Below are 22077 nucleotides of genomic sequence, written 5' to 3'. Positions count from 1 at the left end.
TTCTATGGCCACTTTCAATGTGCTATTTTTAAAATTAAAAGAAATCCAAAGGCAGTAATGTATGAACGGGCACATGGTCTTAATTTTTAGAGCTCTTTTAGAACCATTCTGCACTAGGAAGGTAAATTGTAATTTGAGGAATTATAAGAGATCAGAAAAACCCTTCCTTCAATTTATTCTGTTGGTTTTAAGGAACAAAAATAAATAAACTCCCTACATTAAAAAAGCTCTATGTACAAACTGCAAAGTGCTTCAAGAAGAAACCCAGCTTTAGGGAGGGGGTGGGCCTCATAATTTCATACATTCAAATCAGGTACTTAAGCATGTAATCCTGTATCTCATTTCCACCATTATTGCTGAAGGCATCTGCATGTAGAGACCTGCTGCCACTGGCAGCCAAGCATAAAGGCTGTATTTCACGTGCAGCCAAGTTAAAAGCAAAGTCCTTAAAATAGGTACTGGCACACAACTGCATCCTTGATCTAAAGCCAAACATGGCAGAAAATTTATTAAACCGTTAGAACAGATTCTAAAAGTCACGGCATGTTCTAGATGTTAGTTTCAAGGAATTTGTACGCTTTTTAAAAAATGCACGTACACTTGGCTATAGCTGCTGCGAGAGTTGAAGTGGTTTAAAGGGAAGGGTGCCCCCATGGGCATGCAATGGGCATGATGAATTGTTTTATTTAAACAGAACAAATATTTTAAATGATCTTCTGAATTTGAAGGCGACAATTACAAAAGGACAGCAGACGCCACGGAGGAAAGAATGCAATTGCCCCTTTGTAACTGCTGTTATTTCTGAAGACCAGAGACTCCTGAAAAACTAGAAGGAATTCAGAGCTGCCGAGTGGCTTGGACTCAACACAGTGGGAGGGCATCAAGAAACAAGAGTAATGATAAGATTCCCATCTACATATGGGTTTATAGTGCCCACAGTTGAACTTGTTATAGTTGGATGTGTGAGGCTGCATGTAAACCACCCCCAAATGCAAGAAGTTTGGCATAAACTTTCATGACCAGAGTCCACTTCATCAGATATCCTCAGTTGGCAAGTACATTTATATACAGGTGCAATGAGAGAAAGTAGACAGCAGGGCCAAACAGCAATAAAACAAAATAAAACCACCAGCTAACCTATGATAACTCATGCAAACTTTAAATGTGTACACAACTGGCACAATGACCACTTGCAATATCAGTAATTTGTAATTTATTCTAGCATGACTAGTAGGAGAGGAAATAGTAATTATGTTATTTATTAAACATGTATAATGCCCTTCATCCGAAGATCACAACATAAAACTACAAAATAAGGACACATAATACATAATGAAAACAAACCAATAACTCGCCTCCTACAAAACACATATAAAAGGCCATGGATTGGCTGATTAAACAGCTCTGGTTACAGACAAACATTTTTGACTGGCATCTAAAGATATGTAATGTAGGCCTAAACAAACAGAAATAATGCTTGTTGACAAGATCTAATTCATCAGTTCTATTCTGGAATCTCATTTTGATTTGATTTTTGATTTTTTTATGAGAACAGAAACTTTCAGGTCCCCAGGGGGAAGGGCCATAGCTTAGAAACTTCTGGTCAGTAGGAGAAGGGGCATGCATTGCTTTTGGGGAAAAGGTTCCATGTTCGATCTCTGGTGTCATCAGGTAAAGAAAAACCTTGGAGACAACAGATTCCGAGCAAAGAATTTTATGTCCCAATTTGGGCAAACTGAGGTCAGTCTTATTTACGGTTTATTGAAACCAATTTCAAATCTTGACTTAGGAAGCTGCCTTGTTTCAAAAGAACATAGACGAACCAGAAGTAACAAGTAAAGGGAAGCACATGAATGGAAGAATCATGTAGGTTCGTTCCCATTAAGATAACCATACTCCATCACTTCACTGCAACACAGGATATATGAGAGACAGCGCCCCATTAGTTCGCACATCTGACAAAGGGGACTCCAGTGCATGACTGCTGATGCCATTGTAAGTGTTACTCATTTGAGGTGCCAGAAAAAGGCAGGTAGTTAACCTCCACACACGACATTCAGAGCTCCAAAGCTGGGTTTCACAATGGAATGAGAATTTACAGCTTCGTCCAATATGATTTCTCAACCACACCAGCAAGATTAGGAAAATGCCTGAAGGGCATTATAAAGTCAAAAGACTACCGGAGAAAGCTCCAACAGGGATAATATGTCAATTACCAAAAGTCATAGCCTTTCAGTTTCACAATTAATCGCACTTTTTTCCTTCTCAACATCTTGCCGTTTGAAACGTATCAGTCGTTACGTAAGAAAATCAGACGAGACACCTTGCGTTGAACTGCTACTCACATCTGCATCCAAACCAGCTAACCAACAACATTAATTAAGATATTAAGCACACAGTTAAGTAATACAAGACTGAAAAAGCAAGATCTAACAGAAACAGTCCCATCAGCACCTGCTCAGACCTTTTTTGTACTCTATTATCCCCATTTTGAATTTTTGTTTGTTTGTTCAAATGAGTAAGTCAGTAAGATTGGACCCAAACATGGTCCTGAGTTCTAGGAATAGGGAAACCCACGAGCTCATTAAGGTCTATGCTCTCCTACATACCATATACCCTACGTATCATAATAATCTACATACAGTGCGCCACAAGAGGAATGCAGAAGCAAACAAATGACACAATTACGGAATAGAACAGATAGCTGCTACAAGGCAAGCAAGTGATCCGAGTACAGGGAAAGGAATCCCCAGATTTCTTCCAGCAGGGAATTGTGCAGACTACAGATTTGTGGAAAGCATAAAGAATAGAATTTGTGTGTGTGATTTTTTTTTTAAAAAATGCAATGGCTATGCTCTATATGACATGCACATGAGCCAACATGCTCCAGGTTTCAAGCTTCATGCTTCAGTGACATTTGCAGATCAAAGCCAGTCATTCTCAATCAGGAATAATATTCTTAGCAGACAGTAACGATACATACACTGTTTTTTCTCTCTCTTTCAACAAGCCAGCAGCAGCCACACAGAATTTACTGACAGAAACAAACTTTAATCTTTTTTTTAAAAAAAATTGTTACCAAAGGAGGATATTTTCTGTTATTTGACTGCATAGTACACAATTTGTAACCCAGAATACCGAGGGTAACAAGGGATCTTTTAGTTGGCATTTCAGGATACTGTTAGAAGACAATTGCCTGGATAATGTTTAATGTACATGTATATCATGTCCATTCTCGGAAAGAGGAAATTAAGCATATATCAATTAACATTTTAGATTTTGAGGGTGTGGGTTGGGGGGGAGGGGTATGATGCTTCTTAATTACAGTATTGCATTATTTAGGTAAAAAATACAGGAATAGGTTTCTACTGAAATTGAATAGGTTGAACCCATGTGCTTTGGGAGACTAAAAAGCCAAATAAAAGATCAAAAAGGCATTTAACTAGGAAAGCAACCAGCTTGCATAATTTTAATCCTTACCTTGGCTGTTCTTTTCTCGAGTTGACATTTTTGCTGGTTATGGGACAGAAATAAAACAGCTTACAGGTGTCTCCTGCCTTGGGTGAAGTCTACCATTCAAACCCAATCTAGTATTTTTAAAATGCACATGGGAAACAGATATAGCACATCATATACTCATTGCAGATTTTCCTGTTTTGTTTTTTGTTTTTAAATGAATAGCATACAACATTCACAAGAGGCTGAATCCTCTTTGCTAAGACCAAGCCAATTTCAAGAGTGCTTGGGAGTTTCTCACTCTGATCCAGAGCCTCGTGTGAATTATATGCGCTCTTCAGAGTGTTTGGACATGTGAGAAGCCTTGCTGGTTTATAAGCATGAAGGCAGCAGATACAAACCCACAAAGGAATGTGAATGTGGAGCAGCTTAAATGGGAAACCACTTATAAGCAGGTGGAGCTTCATGCACGCAAAATTTCTCTGAGACACGTATACTCTTTTCATCTTTATAGGTCTGGAGCCAATAGAGAAATGCCGCTGAATGCACTATACAGTGGTAACTCGGGTTAAGAACTTAATTTGTTCTGGAGGTCCATTCTTAACCTGAAACAGTTCTTAACCTGAGGTATCACTTTAGCTAATGGGGCCTCCCACTGCCACCGCACGATTTCTGTTCTCATCGTGAAGCAAAGTTCTTAACCCGAGGTACTATTTCTGGGTTAGCGGAGTCTGTAACCTGAAGCGTCTGTAACCTGAAGTACCACTGTACTTTGAAGCAAGCCCTAATCATCATATTAAAACATGACTCAACTTGTAGGTTTATTATAGTTATCTGAACTGGACATAGAAATAGATTTATCAGTCTTAGCAGAAGCAACGAGCTGACCTTGAGTAAAGGTCTACTCAAAAACAAATGTTTCCAATTACCTTGGCTGACGATGACATCTTTGTGTCTAGGGAGAGAAATGCAGGTTCAATTAATATATATATATTTATATAGATAGATAGATAAACATTAACTCGAAAATAAAAGATGTTATTAAATGTTAGTTTGAGTGCCTAGTCAAGGGTGCCCAAACCTTTTCCAAAGAGGGCCAGATTTGATGAAGTGGACATGTGTGAGGGCCGACAAAGTTGTAAAGTTGTTGCCCTTTTTTAGGATTGAAGTTGTTGAATTTTTTGGGGAATTTTGCCCCAAAGTTGTTCATGTTATGAAACTATGTTGGGAAAGAAAGCTTTGGAACAGACACCTAACTATAGTGAGTAGAATTACATAGTCACCCTCTATCCGAAAGGTGGATAAAACACATTTTTCAAAATGGCATTTTACAATTACATAACACGTCTAAAAGCTCTAATTAAATAAATTTCTCTTCTTAAAGTAACCTGGTGTATTGTGGAATTCAAGCTAAAATATCCAGTTAAGCAATACTAATCCAATAAAGAGCTGATTATTCCAAGCCAGGTATTTAAGGAGGGGGGGGGGGAGTACTCAGTTCCAACTATCTATCTATCTATCTATCTATCTATCATCTATCTATCATCTATTTATTTATTTATTTATTTATTGTAGAAGGCTGCAATGCATGCAGCGCTTCACCCAACAGATAGAGCTGCATTGTTTGAGCTTTGTTCATACATTGCACTGAACACTGGTGCAAGCTGTCTCTACAAATGCACAAGTTTTTGAGTGAAACAGTATGCAGCTCAAACACTTGTGTACAGATTGTGCACTCACTGAATGCTACATGTGAGTAACTGTATGAGTGTATAGCTTAACTATTTGTGCACACAGGGTTTGTATACTCTGATTGTATACTCATTCAATGTAACACACAAACTGGAAAAGCGGGAAATTCTAATGTTCAGGAGCATCAGTTGTGTATCGAAGAACGACAGGAGTTATAAATCAGGGTGAAGGACCACACAATGATATAATACACATTTTACAGAACTTTAGCATTAACTCAGGAGAAAATGTTCGGCACTGAATCAAGCACTTACTTGTCTGCATTCTTGCCACTTTTTGATATCAATTTGGAGGCAGAGGTTGCCCTCATTAGTTTATTACGACTTTCTTCTGAACTTTCCCATGCACTGTGTGATTTTTCAAGTGTTGATGATCTCTTTACACTAGAAAACAAGCACATTTTATGTCCGATGTTAAAGCAGGAGTGAATGATGCCACGTAACAATTCGTACTGGAAACACAGCAGCTCAAGCAGCAGCAGATGAAAGAGTTGCCAGGCCAGGACATCTTTCAAGCAAATCCAGAAGACCCCAGAAATAAGGATAAGAGAAAGCGATCTAAATGGATGTTTGAAAACCGTCAAAAGGGCAACTTTAAACCTAATCAGTATAATGTTGGAACACTGTCAAGTGCAATGTAAATGCCATTTTTAAAAAGTATGCGCTATGCTTTCTCATACTTTGCAATCTGCATTTTATTATTTTTATTATTATTATTATTATTATTATTATTATTATTATTATTATTATTATTGCTAAATATAACAAAGGCTTTCATGGATGAGTAGTCTGATCATCCAATGCACCATCTGCAATTCAAAACGCTGCAAATGCAGATTTATTAAAAGCATGCTTCTAATTTGGTTTGGTTTTAGATTCAGGATGGTTATAGGGGAAGATGCTAGTTCACATCACAATTCCACAGTTGCCCAATAGACAGCCTAGCAACCTATCCAGTTAAAACAATTTCCGGAAGGATGATATGCAAAAGCTACCAACGGCAAGTTTATTTCTGCAAGACCTTCAGAAGCTAAAAAGGGGGGAAAGTGACAAAAAAGTTAGGAAGTCAAACATTAGGGGAAAAAAGTGCACACAGATATTTCTTTATGCTTTGGCAGATTAATATGCTAAACCCAAGAACAAATGCCTTCGTACAGCCAAATGCCAGACAGGATAACAGACCAAAGTCCACTTTAAGTTTGTGCAAGATAACAGAGAAAGAGTTTATGAAAGACTTAAACATGCATTAGTTGGGGCCATATCAAACACTATGCTTTTCCTACGCAGGAAGCATTGCCATTTAGAGGAAAAACACACAAGCCGGATGTGTGGCAATTACAAGTTTATCTACTTTGCTATGTGTCCAGGTGCCGGGAAATGATATGTGGCTGCAGCGTCCCAGCAGGTATACATATGCAGAAAGAGTCACAGGTATACAAAGGCTTCAGTTCAAAGGTGCTCTGGCATAAGCAGACATTTCCACTCACGCAAGATACCCTCTTTTATGCTGAAGCCTGCAGGGCCCCATCTCACGCTGCTGGGGGTCCTCAGACCTTCAACACGGGCTTTTCAAGGAATGCAGAATGATGCAATGAGAAGGAAGGGGCAGGAAAGACCAGTATAGTGAGAGGAATTCTGCTTATGTGTCTTAGGAGCCAAGCAGTGTAGGAAAGTTTATAATAATTGAATTAACTTTGAAGTAAGAATTTCTGGAATCTCTCCCCACTCCCCTTTTGGAAGTATGACTGATACAACCATCTTCTTGAAATCCTTTGTTAAGGGAGAGTTAAAGTTATTCCCCCCCCCCCTTGATCTTGAAGCACCTTCCACCAAGTTAAATGAATTTTAGAATTTCTGCTTTAATTCATGTAACTCTTATCGTATGTTTTTCGACAACTCTTAACTGCTGGTGTGGTTGGTTGTTCTGTGTAAAGAATTTAAGTCTGATTTTAGCAAGAGATTTTAAGGGTTATTTATCTGGCGCTGCTCTCAGTAACGGACCATATTCCTTTGCGTTTGGAAGGTCCCAGATTCCAATGCCTGGCATCTTTAATTAACATGACTGGGTAGCAATTAATGGAACAGAACTTTGCTTAAGGCCCCTGAGAGCCTATGACACAATACTGGCCATATACACACCATACACTTAAAGCACACTTATTCCCTCACATAATCTTGGGAACTCAATTTGCTCCTCTCAGAGCTGCAATTCCCAGCACCTTTAATGAACTACAGTTCCCAGGATTCTTTGGCAGGAAAATTGTGTGCTTTAAATTTATGGTGTGTATGCAGCAACGAAGGAGATGGTCAGGCAGCTGGTATTTGATTCAATTATCCAACTGAACTGGATTCAATTATCCAATTCTGGAGTTGTTTTAGGGTACTAAAATTTGATATATTCTGAAGGTAAGGTTTAATAGTCGTGACCTGCTATGGGGTTTCTCTCTCTTGAAAAAGAACGGCAAGATAGAATAACAACAACCACTGTATTTGAATAATTTTGGAGACTGTTCCAACTGCTACTTTCATTTGCGAAAGGATTATTGTTTCGTTTTTATCTTTTATGTATATTTTTTGTTAAACCAGTTTTTCTTGGTTTAGAAAAGTACATGCATTGTCTTTTTCAGGTTGTACAGTCTGTTTCTGTTTATATTCAGTTTATATAGTTATTGCTCAGAAGCACTGAGAATTTTTATTCCAAGGACATAGCAGTTCATTCTTTCCCAGCTTTATTGTTCTCTTCCAGAGAGTTTGTGCCCCAGAACTACAAGTGCACTGTGGGTGCTGCTTGTTGTTTCTGCGCTCTGCCCTAACCTTACTGAGAACCCACTGCTCAGCGATAGATCACATGCTCTGCCTGCAGAAAATCTCGGGTTCAATCCCTGATATCTCCAGCCAAAAGAGTCTGGTAGCAGGGGCTATATCAAACACTATGCTTTTCCTACGCAGGAAGCATTGCCATTTAGAGGAAAAACACACAAGCCGGATGTGTGGCTGGATGTGAGAAAGACTTCTGTCTAAGACTCTGAAGGACCTCTGCCTGGAGAACCAGATACTGGACTGGACAGTCTGACCCGGTTGGTGTAAGAAACTCCCCGTGTTTGTACAGCAGCAAGCAACATCTGAATTTGTAAACTGATGAAAAAGGGATAACAAAAGCCCAGTGCACTGGTCTAGGGGTGCCTCTGCATTGTCCCTGTTCTCCCAGCACCCTGTGGGTACTGGCAGAGACTTCAGACAGGAATTTATATCCCATCTGTCCATTGAACAGTCCTGTGCAGAGGTCCTAATGCACACATCATCCAGCCATGAACTCACTTTCTTATGCTGCTTGGTTTAGAGGTGTGCAATAGCATCCAGTACCACCCTGATGCAGCACTTAAGGGCTGTTTTACACACACGCAGAAAGATCGTGGGTGGTTTTGTTACAGGCAGCGCTGTTGCTCAATTAACGAATGGTCTTTGTTCTATTTTCTGGTTTACGGCAGGCGTTTATGTGTGATATTTATATTAATTACCTTAATGGATTGCAGCCTAAAACTTAATGTAATTGCTTGAGATACAAGGGAGTTCTCCAGGGCGCAAGCCTGCGCAGTGTGCATGGAGGTCCTAGGCTGCCCAGATAACAAGATCCCCCTTCTCAGCCTCGCTAGTGTGGTCCAAAGGAAAGCAGAGCAATATGCTGGGCACCGGTTTGGTTGCCTGAGTTGCCAGAAGGAGGCATACAGTTAATCTAGGTGTAAAGAACTGGATATTGTTGGTGGGCAGAGGAAGGGGCCACTGTGCACCCATGCAGAGACTGAAAAAGAAGGCAAAGCAACACACTGAAAAGCTGTTTGAGAAGCAAGGAGCCAAAATTAAAGTTTGCAAACTATACCAAGCAGACCCGAGATCTATTAGTATGCCATCACGCACAGGCAGCACAAAGTATTAGTTAGATATGTTTACAGAAACTATGGAACGCATTTAGATTCAAATGTAATCGTTGCAGATTTCTGTTATGGTCATAGACGTGAATGCTGGGCTCAAGCTCATTAAATTGAAAGTGTCTCTACGGTGAAAACAGGTTGTATCAAGGGTGGTTGGGTAGAGGCTGATACAGTCAGAGTAGGTGGCAGCAGTGGCTGGTGGGACTGCATCACGGCTTCTTACTAGGATGCAGAGGGGCAAGGCAGCAGGAAGGCAGGCATGATGCCTATGTGCCAGTGGGAGCTCTGGATGGGCTCGGCCAGTATGTTTGCACCATGATGGCCTCCCTGATGTGTCAGCTCTTGCCCTCCACATCCTCATTAAATGAAGAATTCAGTTGAGTGGCCAAATGCCACTGAGAGTAGGGAGTCCACACTCAACAGGGCTGTTTGGGTCAGCCCCATCACTCTCACACGAATTTCCCCTTCTCATGCCAGATGTTTCACTGTAGTATAAAGCCCTGGGGTTGGGGCTCAGAAGTGGACTTGTGGGGGACAGCTACTCTCTGGCAAACAGTGGAATACCATTCCTTTGAAAAGAGGAAAGGGAATATCTATCCTCATTTGGCTGGTTCACATGTCACTTTAAACCATGGCTTTGAGTTATGCTCACTGCCTGGAATGGGCCTGCTCCATGGACTCATTTCTGCCCCCCTCTTGGCTCTGGTTCAAGTATCATTTTCCACAAAACCTCCCTAGCCATTAGACATGAACCAGGGATTGTGCTTCATCAAAAGCCACCTTCATAAAGCCATGGTGTGCAGCTAAGCTGTTTTGAAACTGACCAGAGCTTGTCATAAACCAGGACCCCTGGTTCCAACAAGCCAGGATTCATGAAAAGTGAACCTAAACTCTGAAGTAGTCCATTTCCCAGGGACTGGAGCTGGGGGCTGCGGAGCGTCATTGTCAGAGAGACAACATGTGTGTCTGAGATTCTCCTAAACCTTCTTCCAGCTCACACATATGCTGTGCCGCTAAAAGCATGGTTTAGCACCATGTGCAAACCAACCGGTTATGTTAATCTTTTGGAAAATGGTTTTATAAAAGACATAGGCATGCTTTTAATTGGGAGCAAAGCGCAATGTTAGTATCGTTGCAACCACTTCCTAGCTGTGTACTTGGGTACTTAGGAAACCTTTTGCCTGGAGCAGAGCTCTTGACTTCTGGGGTCTGCCTGTGTGTTGGGAGAGTCTGTGCAGAGGGCTGGGGAGAAGGTGAAGGTGATGCTTGAGTTTGTGGGTTTTGATCATTAGAATGAGAGTCCTCTTTTTTCTCTGTTTGTCCGTGAAGTTTTTCCTTCCTTTTTTCTGTACCACTGAAAAACAAAGTATAAGAAAGAGGTAAAGGTTGTATTTTTAAAATGAACGCAAAATGGAGAAAAGCGAAAGGGGAAGAAAACCCAACACAATGAAAACATTTGTGCAAAAGAAATAATATGTCAGGTTAACGGCTACAGAAACCAAATATGCAATTCATTTTCTTCATAAACAGCTTGCTTTAAGATCTTTTATTTATCTATCAAACATAAAAAGTGGCTCTATTTTAGATTACACAAATCATCTGAAACTCACAAGTATAGGTTGTTATGTGCTGTATTGGTGTTCACATATTATTATTATTTTGCAAAAAGCAAGCAGTTGCAACAGAGTAGTTTTTATGTCTAATATATTTCTAAATCATCAAAATTATATGTCCTCACCTTCTGTAGATGCACATTTAGTGTTCTGAAGAATAAACTAGAGCTTTGGTCTCATTGTTTAAGAAATAAATGCACTCCCAAAATTTAGCATGCATATTTCTTTTCCTTAAGAATTTTTTGAAGGGTTGAATCCAATGGTTTCCTTTCTGCTGATGGAAGGCTCTTTGATCCAACAGGGATCATCCATCAGCAGAACAGCGAGGAGGAGATTTCTGGCCCTGCAGCCCCCATGCTATTTCCTTAGCTGTTCCCACAGGATACCTGAACCACCTGCAGCAGATTTTGGAAGTCTATGGAAAGCTGCAAGCTGAGGAGGGATTGGTAAAAAAAAATGTCCCTCCCCATTCTGCTGATGGAAGACTCCATTGGACCAAAATAACTTCCAACAGCAAAAGCGATACTGTTGGATGCAACTATAGTTTACATTTTTGAAAAATAAAGTTAAGAAGAAGGGGGGGGGGGGTAAACCACTGCTGCAATTAACTTTCAACTTTTTCCAGGATCTCTGACAAAGCAATATTGTATGGAAAAACAAACCGTAGGAAATGTCTTACCACTAGAGAAAACAACTTTGAAGTTTATTATTATGACAGATGTATTGGCAGCCCTTGCTTGCTGGTATTGTGACAGCCATCATGCCAGTTATCCTACAGTGAATCAAATATTGTCTTTCTTTTTTGTCTCTTCCAGGGTAGTTACATCCTGAATCAAGACTCGTTTGGAAGTGACAGCTAGACTTCAAAAGGAACCACTGATGTTCCGCTTGCTATTAAAACATGTTACAAATATTGATGATGTAAGCAGCATTTCTACTAATATGGCATATATGGGGAATATTAGATTCAGCATGCATGAGCTAAGATCATTAACTCCTGGGGCAGAGATGGGAAAACTGGTCCTTGTGATGTCATTGGACTACAAATCCCACCTTCCTCGATCACTGGCCACTCTGGAAGCCCACAGGTTCCTCATCTCTGCTATACTGCCAAACTATCTTATTCCACCATGGATAGAGCAATGAAATTTCAAAGAACAGCAATTTGGACTTATTTGCACATACAACAACACAGGCCATTCCTGTAGGTCAAAGGCAGAAGGGATTAAGGCATAGGCTGTATTTAAACCACAAACAATGCAGACATCAACACAACCATCATCATGCAAATGGGCACATGGCAGATATATGGCACAGACCTGCAGAGAAACTGCTTCAGCTTTGTGTCTTTACTAGGAAAAGCCCTGAGATTTTCAAATGCAACAAATAGAAAGCTTTAAAATAAATAAATACGCTCAGAATACCCAGGACCTATAAATATATCAGAATACCACACAAACATGTTTTTGTTAGCTTCTGGCCATCAGGCAAACGGTTAAGAAAAGTAGTTAACTTCAGCTTCTATTATCCCCCCGATCTCTTTTTTTGTCTTGGGCTTTCGATAGACAAAAATGGAAATAATTGGCCCTAAATCAGGAAGCAGGTAAAACAGAGGCAAAACAAAGGGAGAATGAAGGCAGAATAGGCTACAAAGTGATATAGCCAGCCATTTTTTAAAATTTCTAATAACAGTAGTAATACCTGTAATAGTAGTAGTAACAATAACAATAATAATACCCATGCTGACTACTGACATCAGCCAGACTCTTTTTTTTGTGTGTGTGTGGTGCCTGTAGAATGTAGAAATGTGTTTTAATTTTATCAGTGATTTTATTTATTTTTGGCATGTTATAAACTGCTTTTTTCAATGGTTAATTTTATAGTTTTGTTCTTTTTGTAAACTGCTTTGAGGTTTTTATTACAATCAAGCGGCATATAAATTATTGCGAATTATTCACAAGTGAGGTTCCTGGATGGGTAGGGATTTGAACCCCGCTCTGTGAACTGAGTACACTCCGACTTGTGTTCCACATTTCTCAAGTTTATGTATTTACTGTTTCAAGGAAGAGGTATACCTTTTAGCAGCAGACGAAAGTGTTTCTTTTCGGGCTATTGGTATGGAAGGGCTGTGGCTAGTTTTTCTGCTTCCCGCACTTCCATTAGTGATGCAGGACAGGGAGATAGCTTCACGGAGGCCCGGCTGACCTACGAGAAACACAATGAGAAGGTAATTCGTAACAGCCTTCAAAAACATCCCCCACTGACATTCAAATTGTGATTTATCACATTTGAGATTGGCTTTGATAGAACAACAGTGAAGATAAAAAGGCTGCACATCTGGTCTATGTGTGGCCGGCTTGTCAGTCAACAACGGTACTTGAGTGGAATCCAAGCAAAACAGCCCTTTGATATCCTTAAAAATCAATAAACCACCATTTGGAAAAACAGTTATAACTTGCTCCCCACACCCCCGTTTTATACAGGAAGCATTTTTCCTTCACACAAAATAAATATCACTTTTCCGCCCACCCAAGCTTTCAACATTGTCATACTCTGCAAAGACTGTGAATACTGTAGAAACAAATAATCGAAATAATAATCAAAACTCTATATATGCATAGTTAACAAAACAAGTAACTTGTAGACCAGAACTTGGAGTGCATTTGTTGTTGTATAAAATACTGAAATGGAAAATTTAACTTTAAAGTTTCTTTCTTTTAACTTCAAAGACTATCATTAGGAATAAAAATAAACCAAATACCATCAGGTTGCCAGATGTCATTTGATTGTTTTGGGTTATTATTTTTAAAGGATCCCCCTATACTCTAGATCAGAGAGCAAGATTACAATTAAAGTGAAGTCTAGGAATACAAATATATTTATATATACACACACACACTAAGTCAGACTAAAATGCATCTGGCCCAGCACTGTGACTCCATGGAAGGCAGAGTACATTGTCATCTACAGAAAAGATTCCAGGTCTTTGTCATTTTCCCTCTCTTTTCTGATAACTTGGTCTTGCAACTTATTCTTCAAAACCCTCCATGGGTTTTGGCCACCAGATGGCTCTTATTTCATGACCACCATCATTAACATACTGTTTCAGTTTAATAAGATGAGCTACTGTCCATAGCAATATTTTCCCACTGCACACCTGATCATGACAGCTCGCTATTACATTTATTTACTTAATATGGTCTGATGACAATGAATACGTAAGAATGTACACTAATAGCTCGTACTGCCCTGTCTGTTCTATAAGGAGATGGCGACGATATCTAATATATTTATATTTAGTAGGGGGTCCCCAAACTTTCTGAGTCTGGTGGCACATTTGGCAATCTAACAAACTGCTGTGGGCACCATAAATTTCACAGAAGAAAGTTTGAAACAGAACTCCCCAACAGGCAGAGCAGCTACACAAAGACACACAAAAAAGGAGGCAACTCCCCCTCCCTGAACTGGAAATTCAGAAAACCATTTAAAAACTGGGAAGAACCAGGGGGCTTGGCGGGTGCCAAGGGGGTGTCTGTGGGCATTGTGATGCCCACAGACACCATGATGAGAATGCCAGGTACGGAGAATGCTGATATTCTTTAAATGTCTAAATGTTACCACTGCACATGGAACATTATGAAAATAATTTAACAGCTCTGATGTGTACTCAGTCACTTGGGCTCAGACATTGCTCAATGAGAACAGGAATTGCCCTGGCCACTTCAGAGCGAAAGCAACTTCCTTTTGCACGCAGCAACCTGAGGAAATTTTGGCTGGGTGCCATTGAGTACTATTAACGAAACTATTTCTGAGATCCTTCCCAGGGATCAGAAAGGCAGAAACTATATCTGAGACGCTTCATTCGCCCTTGAACTGTAGGTGAACTCCCTTCCATTCTGCATTACCATAATAGATCAATACCTCAGAGGCTGCCAGTTCTATGGAGTTGTGAATGGGAGGGACACAACTACCACAGCTCTAAATTTCCTGTCAGACAGAAAGAAAGAAAAAACATGCTTTCAAATTTCACAGGAAATATATAAATTCAGAACCGAAACAGGCATTTATCAGATGTTCAAGAGGAATAAAATTAGCTTTGATGAAAGGAAAGAATTGGGGTGGGGGAGATGTCAATGTTTTCCCCTTTCATTTATCCTAAAATCACTAGCATCCATATAAACTGAAGAATAAAGGCTTCCTGATTGGGGAGAGGCTTCTAAGGTTGCTCAGCTAAACATGCTTACAAGCCCCCATCTGACCTTTATGTTAAATACGTGAGAGATGGGAATGGAGTGGGAGAGACCAGTAGGCATTATAATTTTGGGAGGGGGAAGGGCTGGTACACGAGCTCCCTGCCTCCCACATCAATTTTCCCCTCACTTGGTCACACTGAATTACCTGAAAAGGGCTAAATTTGTGTTGCAATGACATTCAACAGAACAAATTGTCCTGGGTGATAGATTTTACTTACTGGATGCATAAAAGGTAGCGTTGTGTGATTTGTTTGCAAATACAGTGGTACCTCGGGTTAAGTACTTAATTCGTTCTGGAGGTCCGTACTTAACCTGAAACTGTTCTTAACCTGAAGTACCACTTTAGCTAATGGGGCCTCCTGCTGCTGCCACGCCGCCGGAGCATGATTTCTGTTCTCATCCTGAAGCAAAGTTCTCAACCTGAAGCACTATTTCTGGGTTAGCGGAGTCTGTAACCTGAAGCGTATGTAACCCAGGGTACCACTGTATTTGTTTATATTTCTAGATGGCCCTTCATCCAAAGGTTTCCAGGAAGGCGCACAACAGGACCATCAAGAAGGTTGGACAAATTCATGGGGGATTAAGGCTATCACAATGGCTTCTAGCCACAATGACTATGCTCCATCTTCATGGTCGGAGTTGCTGGAAACTACAGAAAGGACAGTGATCTTCCACTCAAATTCTACTTGTAGGCATCTGGATGACCACTATGAGAACAGGATGTGGAATAGATGAGCCATTGGGCTTGATCCAACAGACTCTGGATGGAAGGTGGGGAAGTTCCAAGATGAGAAGCATGATCCAAGGATGCTGAGATCCAAGTCATTATTCTAAAGGGGATTTTCAGGTAAGAAGGTGCTCTACACCTGGCTAAACTCTGTTGAGTGTCAGCAGCATTCATACAGACAAATCAGTCCCCTGGAATGATATGTTACATGACATCAATATTACAATGCCTTGGTGACACTTTCCATTTGCATTAGTCACTACAAATGACCATGTGCATCTATCATAGAATCATAAGTGTTGGAAAGGACGCTGAGGACCCTCTAGTCCCTGCAAATGCAGGAATATTGCAGCTGTTCCTTACGAGGATCAAACCTGCAACCTTCACCATGCTCTGAGCAATCCAGCTTGTATAACCACTGCAGGGGGTGTTTATGAAAGTCAATATGGAACTTAGTTGTCTCAAACAGCCCTAACGCAGTAACATTTTTGCACTTACTATACATACAGCCATCTGATTTTATGCTGCATGTAAATTGCCAAACCAGAACGAACCATTACAGCTAGACTAGCTCTTGGTCTTATCTTTTGGCTCAGGACAGGAGCCAGATGCAAGCTGAATGTAAAATGAGATCCTGTGTTTGGGCAATGAGGATTAGAGCCAAACTGCTGGAGATCAAAGTAGTGAAAATGTCTTCCACAGATAATGGATTCCATCTCCATTCTGATAATTTTCATAGAATAATATCTGCCAAGCTTGAGAGACCCCTTTCATTAAAAACCTGTCAAGTATGTGTGTGTGAATGAAAGATAACATAGATTTAGACAAAGCCCTCTTTAAACCTTTTATGTTGCTCCTACAGGCACATAATCAGAGAACAGAAATGGCTAGAGAAAGATTAAGGCTAATTTTGTTGCAAGAATGCATGAACATTGCTCTTTGGGAAACAGAACATTTGTGGGTTCCGCTGGGCTTTGCCTTTGTCCTCACAAAAAATCCAGCTTCTCAATTACCTTATAGTTCCTTTAAGCTCTTAAAATCTATTTCACAATGTGCTTTTCCCTACCTGCCCCATTTCCCCTCTCAGTTTAGAAAAGAGTTAACACTATGCCTGCAATGGCAGTTTTAATTATCTGTAAGAAAAGAGGGATCTGCCGGTCTGAAATTTGGCACGTTTGATGCTATGGAAGGTAAGGCGATCTGAAACCTTCCATGTCAATAAATGAAAAGCACCAAAAATAACAGACATCATTAGTTGCCTCTTATACTCCCCCTGAAATTAAGTACAAAGAAAAGCAACAAAAAGGAACATTGAAGACAAATGGAATTTATCATGAAATGAATACAACTGTAAGGAATGCACAATAAAAACAGTAAAACTACCAAAACGTTCTTTTTCCACAATCCTTTTTGCAAAGAGATAAAATAAATAAATACTGTTTGTTTGTTTCTTTTTCACAGTCTGAACTAACCTGAATCTTACAATCTTCACTCTAGAACAACTTGAGAATGTTTGCACCCAGAGAAGAACTTGTAGGCTACAAGCTGTTATGGGCAGCACTGGTTGCCATTAGAGAACAACGGTGAATATGCATTTTTAGATACACAGAAAAATTACAGACAGGAGGACTACAGGGTACGTTAGAAAGCTACTATGAGAACCCTTGGAAGCTTTAAGACAGCTCAGTGCCACGGGACTGGAAGAAAGATCAAGAAGAGTCGGGATAGAACTGACAGAGATTAAGGGAACCGGGTGGTCATACATAATGAGGGCGAGGCAAGAAAAGGGAAATAAAGCTGTCAGTACCTCGTGGCTACGCACTAAATGACTTTATTAAAAACCAAACCTCACTTTTCATACCCTAAAGCTTCCACTTTGCTACAAATCTGCCATCCAAATCCCCAACTGCCCTGATGCGTAACATATGTTATAAATATGGCTATTACTATACTTTAATAATTCTTTAGCGCCAATGCACATGCATAATAGTAGCACTGCATTCCTTAATGAAAAACTGCTACACCAAAAGTATATTCGGGGGTGTAAAATGTACTTGTTTGCTTTCCTTAATTAATGTTTACAAATGCACAAGCTCAATGCACGGGGTGGGATATCAGATTCTCTAGCTTTATCATAAAGTAAGTATGACTGTACTGCTCCAGCCTATGATTCATAATTTCCGATATGCTGTCTACCATGAGCGGCTGATGGTCCAACCAACCCCACAGATTAACTAAAAATATTAGCACTGTTCATAAGAAGCACATGTTCCATCAGAGCATGAACAGATCAGCCATACTGACTAGCTTTTACTAGCAAATGCTAGCTTGCCTCACCTCCTGATGCCTACACATTTAGCATGTCTGCAATGAGGAAGCTTTCACATATACAGCTGTATGCATGACGGTGTCCACAAAATCTAGAACCCTTCTACATTCCAGAAGACTTTGCACAGATACCTGCACTGTGCACTCAGACATCAGGGGGCACTGTGTATGACATACGGTTAAGATAGTTGGTGTGATCCTGTCAGTTGAGAGAGTGAGAGTTTTGTAGGGACAGGGTCTGTCAGGTCTGTTATTTTATTTGTGACATACTTCACAACACTCAATTTTGTAGGCACATAAACTGTTGATTAACTGGTCTGTTTCATATCATCTCCCCACCCCAACTCCCTATCTGAACTTGATGGCCTCTATATGTGTGTTAATGCAAAACTCATCCTATGAATCATTTTTAAAAACAAAAATTGAAGCATCTTTCACATTTAATCAGAAGTCCATCATTTTACTCATAATTCATACTCGCTGAAAAATATAATCAAGGGAATTTTTTTATTACGTTCACAAATAATTTCTTCAAAAGGGAAACAAATGTAGGCTCTTCTACATTAAAATAGAAACGGCAGCTGTGAGTAAGTGTGAATGAGAAGCGCTTCCGCTTTTCATACTTCCTGGGCAGTGTCCAAAGCATCTGGTATCCACTTATCTCTCCATGTCACTCTGGCACTATCCATCCCATTGCTTCTGGGAGCATCTCTGAAGCCACTAAATGGCCACCGACCTCTAGCATCTAGGAGCAGTTAAGAATAAAATATACCACCAGTAATTCTCCATTGCAAGATCCATTTGCAATGAGTGGCTTTAACCAGCTTCTCAAATCCAACACAGGTCTGATCAAGAAATGCTTGCATAAAACCTCCCTGTGCATTCTTTACGGAATTCTTTAGAAAATACTGGGGAGTTTCCAAAAATCTGTGCAAAATCCTTTCTCTCTCATCAATTTAAATGTTAGCAAAATGCTAATTCTGAGTGACTGTTTAGAAAATAATTAAACTCAATGCAGAAGACAACCAGGGGTTCCCCACAAGGGTGAGGAGGTAGGTTCAAGACTCCTCAGTTTCTTCCCTTCTAAACTTTGAGGAAGTTCTATCTTCATCTGAAACCGGGGTACGCACCCTGGTTAAGAATGAAAACTCTGGTTAGCATTAGCCAGTGTGGTGTAGTGGTTAAGAGCGGTAGTCTCGTAATCTGGTGAACCGGGTTCGATCCCCTGCTCCTCCACATGCATCTGCTGGGTGACCTTGGGGCAGTCACACTTCTTTGAAGTCTCTCAGCCCCACTCACCTCACAGAGTGTTTGTTGTGGGGGAGGAAGGGAAAGGAGAATGTTAGCCGCTTTGAGACTCCTGAAGGGGAGTGAAAGGCGGGATATCAAATCCAAACTCTTGTTCTTCTGGTACAGCCTTTGTACTGATAAGGCAATGTTAAAGCACATAAAGAAAGGAAACTGAACAACAGAAAGGGGAGAGATCTTTTCATTTTAAAACCGCAATTTGCAGGGGGGTAAATCTGCACCATAGATCATTACTCAAAAAAGGTTTTGGTTATTTGTCAACATATTCCCCAAATCAACATGTAAAGATTCTGTTTCTAGCTGATATTACAGGAAATTCTCTTAAAAAAAGAAAGAAAAGAAGGGGGGAGCCATCTAGTTTCAAAGTCGCTACAAAAGTTGTACATTCATTCAAATGTAAACTGAACCCTGGCTGTACTTCTCCTGTAAGACAATTCCATCCAGCTGTGACACACATTTGCATCTCCAGAAACGGTGCTTATGTGGGAGACAGATAACATATCACATTCTTATACTCTCCTATTCTCCGCACACAGAGCGCAAAGAATTTTTCACCATTAGAGATTCCATCCAAGCCAACTCTCAGCTCTTTGCCTCCACGTTCAGCAAGAGAGGCTGGTCCATTTATCTTCCTCTGGGGTCAGATGCATTACGCTAGGCTTTCAGCCTGGAAGCAGCTTTTTCAGAGGGGGCGCAGTAGCCTTCATCTTGCCCTTCAAATGCAGGCTTAATCCAAGCAGTCTCTAACTAGTGCCATTGTGTGTGCTGTGGACATGTCTTTGCAGTCCGGGCCTGCAGTCTTATGTTACATATATTTTGACACCCTATGAGGTCCTAATGCATTTCCCAGACACCAGCTGTGGTGCAATCTATCTCGTTGGCAGCCACAAGCGCCGGAGTATACCTTCCTCCTCCTCCTCCTCCTCCGCTGCTTTCAGGTTGTCGTTTTCTGGCATACTATGCAAGTGCCAACATTTTGTAGTGTGAAGGGAAAAGTCATGAAATACTGACATTCCGAGACTTTCCAGAAGGCAAAACATCCTGGCAGGAACAAGAGATGCTGCTGATCTGCCTCTCTGTTTGTCCCACTGCATAATACACACCTGCATGAACCTCTGCTGGTAGGGATATACAGGAACCTATCATGTGTAAATAATTTCTTCATGAAAAAATACTACAAAAAAGTACACCTGTGGAAGGTCGGAGTTCAAAATTGTTTATTTCATTTATATCCTGCCTCTTCTCCAAGAAGCTCAAGGGGGCGTACACAGTTCTCCTTATTTTATCCTCACAACAACCCTTTGAGGTAAGTTAGGCTGAGAGGTGGTGACTGGTCCAAGGCCCCCAGTAAATTTCAAGGATGAATGGGGATTCGAACCATGATCTCCCAGCTCCTGTTCCAACACTCTAACTGCTACAACACACTAGCTCTTAAATACCTATTAAGAGATCACCTTGTGGTTTTAATCTAAGTGCAAATTTAGAAGACTAAAAGGCACCCCAAATCCAGGATCATTTCCAGATTATAAACTTGATTTTTCAAGGGGATTAACACCCCATCCAAAATAAAGGGTTTAAGCAAAAGGAGTTCTGTCTGTGCAACAGGACTTCCTCTCCTCCCCAGAACAGGGGGTGGGGGGTGAGATTGGACAAAGAGCGGAAGTCCCATTGCACAGACAGAAATCCTTGTGCTAATTAGTTTTATCCATTAAAAGTCATCCCAAAACAAATCCAGAATCTGCCTCTCTTCTAACCAGGAGCACCTGTTTTGTCTGGAATAAGCTTCAATTTATTAGCACTCATTCAGCTCCTTGCCCTCTTCCAAGACACTTCGCTTCCCTGACATAGATGAAAAGGAGTAACAGAGATGCATGTCATCTGCACATTGATAGCAATGTATTTCAATTACACTTACTTAGGCTTATTTGCAAGCTCAGTTACACATTAGGTCTTCGTGGAAAATGTGAAGAAAGCAAGACAGGTGTTCTGGGAGACAGTTCCAAGCGTACAGGCAGCAAGAAAGAAAAGTATGAAGCCTTTTGGCGGAAGAAGGAGATCCTCAGCCACTGGAGGATGGTAGAACTGGAGGAGAGAAGCTCAGGTGCAGGGATATATTGGGATGCAAGGGCTGAGAGACTTGGGTCAAGACCATAGAGAACTCTGAAGGCAAGGACATGGGGGATTGTGCTGGATCCAGATGACAGAAATCCAGTGAAGGCATTTAAATCAGTGTGTCGTATGATCAAAGAAAAAAGAGAGGTCTCTGCAAACTGTTTTTTTCAGGACAGTGCTGGATAGAAAGGGAGGGACCAGGATGAAACAATGAAAGAGAATAACAAGGAAAGGAAAAGATTACTGTAGTCTAGGTGCTAGGATGCCAGAGTTTTTGCTGAGGTGACTGAGAAAAAGGGCCATATTTTTGCAGTGCTGTAAAAGGAAGAAGCTACACGTTTTGGCAACAGACTGGATATGGGTAATGAAAGCAAGAGAGAGAAAGCAATCAAAGCTAAAGTCAAGGCTGTGTGCTTGTTCCACAGGGTGGATGCCAAGGAATTGATAAAGAATGTGCACAGGAGAAGAAGGCTTGGGAGAAACTAAGGGAAGCTCAGTCTTGAACAGATTGCGTTTGAGACAACAACAAAGCAACAAAGCAGAAACACCAGAGACGTAGAATTGGGGTGAGGGGGATAATTTGGGTTAGTGAAAGAGAGA

The 22077-nt window shown here is 40.6% G+C and overlaps 1 protein-coding gene across 3 annotated transcripts in view; it reads right to left on the bottom strand.

The window, feature by feature from the left end:
• EML4 (EMAP like 4) overlaps positions 1 to 22077 on the bottom strand; it is an 89901-nt gene that overhangs the window by 44085 nt on the left and 23739 nt on the right. Inside the window, exons 3-7 of one of the 3 annotated variants that reach the window (XM_081185977.1) lie at positions 12825 to 12954; positions 10311 to 10490; positions 5463 to 5591; positions 4386 to 4411; positions 3481 to 3513 (exon numbers count right to left, since the gene is read on the bottom strand). In XM_081185977.1, coding sequence (XP_081042103.1) covers positions 3481 to 3513; positions 4386 to 4411; positions 5463 to 5591; positions 10311 to 10490; positions 12825 to 12954 — 498 coding nt within the window. The remainder of the gene's footprint in view (positions 1 to 3480; positions 3514 to 4385; positions 4412 to 5462; positions 5592 to 10310; positions 10491 to 12824; positions 12955 to 22077) is intronic. The other 2 variants (XM_081185978.1, XM_081185979.1) reach the window with 2 other exon arrangements.

Source organism: Podarcis bocagei (assembly GCF_964188305.1).
Source record: "Podarcis bocagei genome assembly, chromosome: 3".
NCBI classification, from domain to species: Eukaryota; Metazoa; Chordata; class Lepidosauria; order Squamata; family Lacertidae; genus Podarcis; species Podarcis bocagei.
This window is presented reverse-complemented; position numbering and strand designations above follow the sequence as displayed.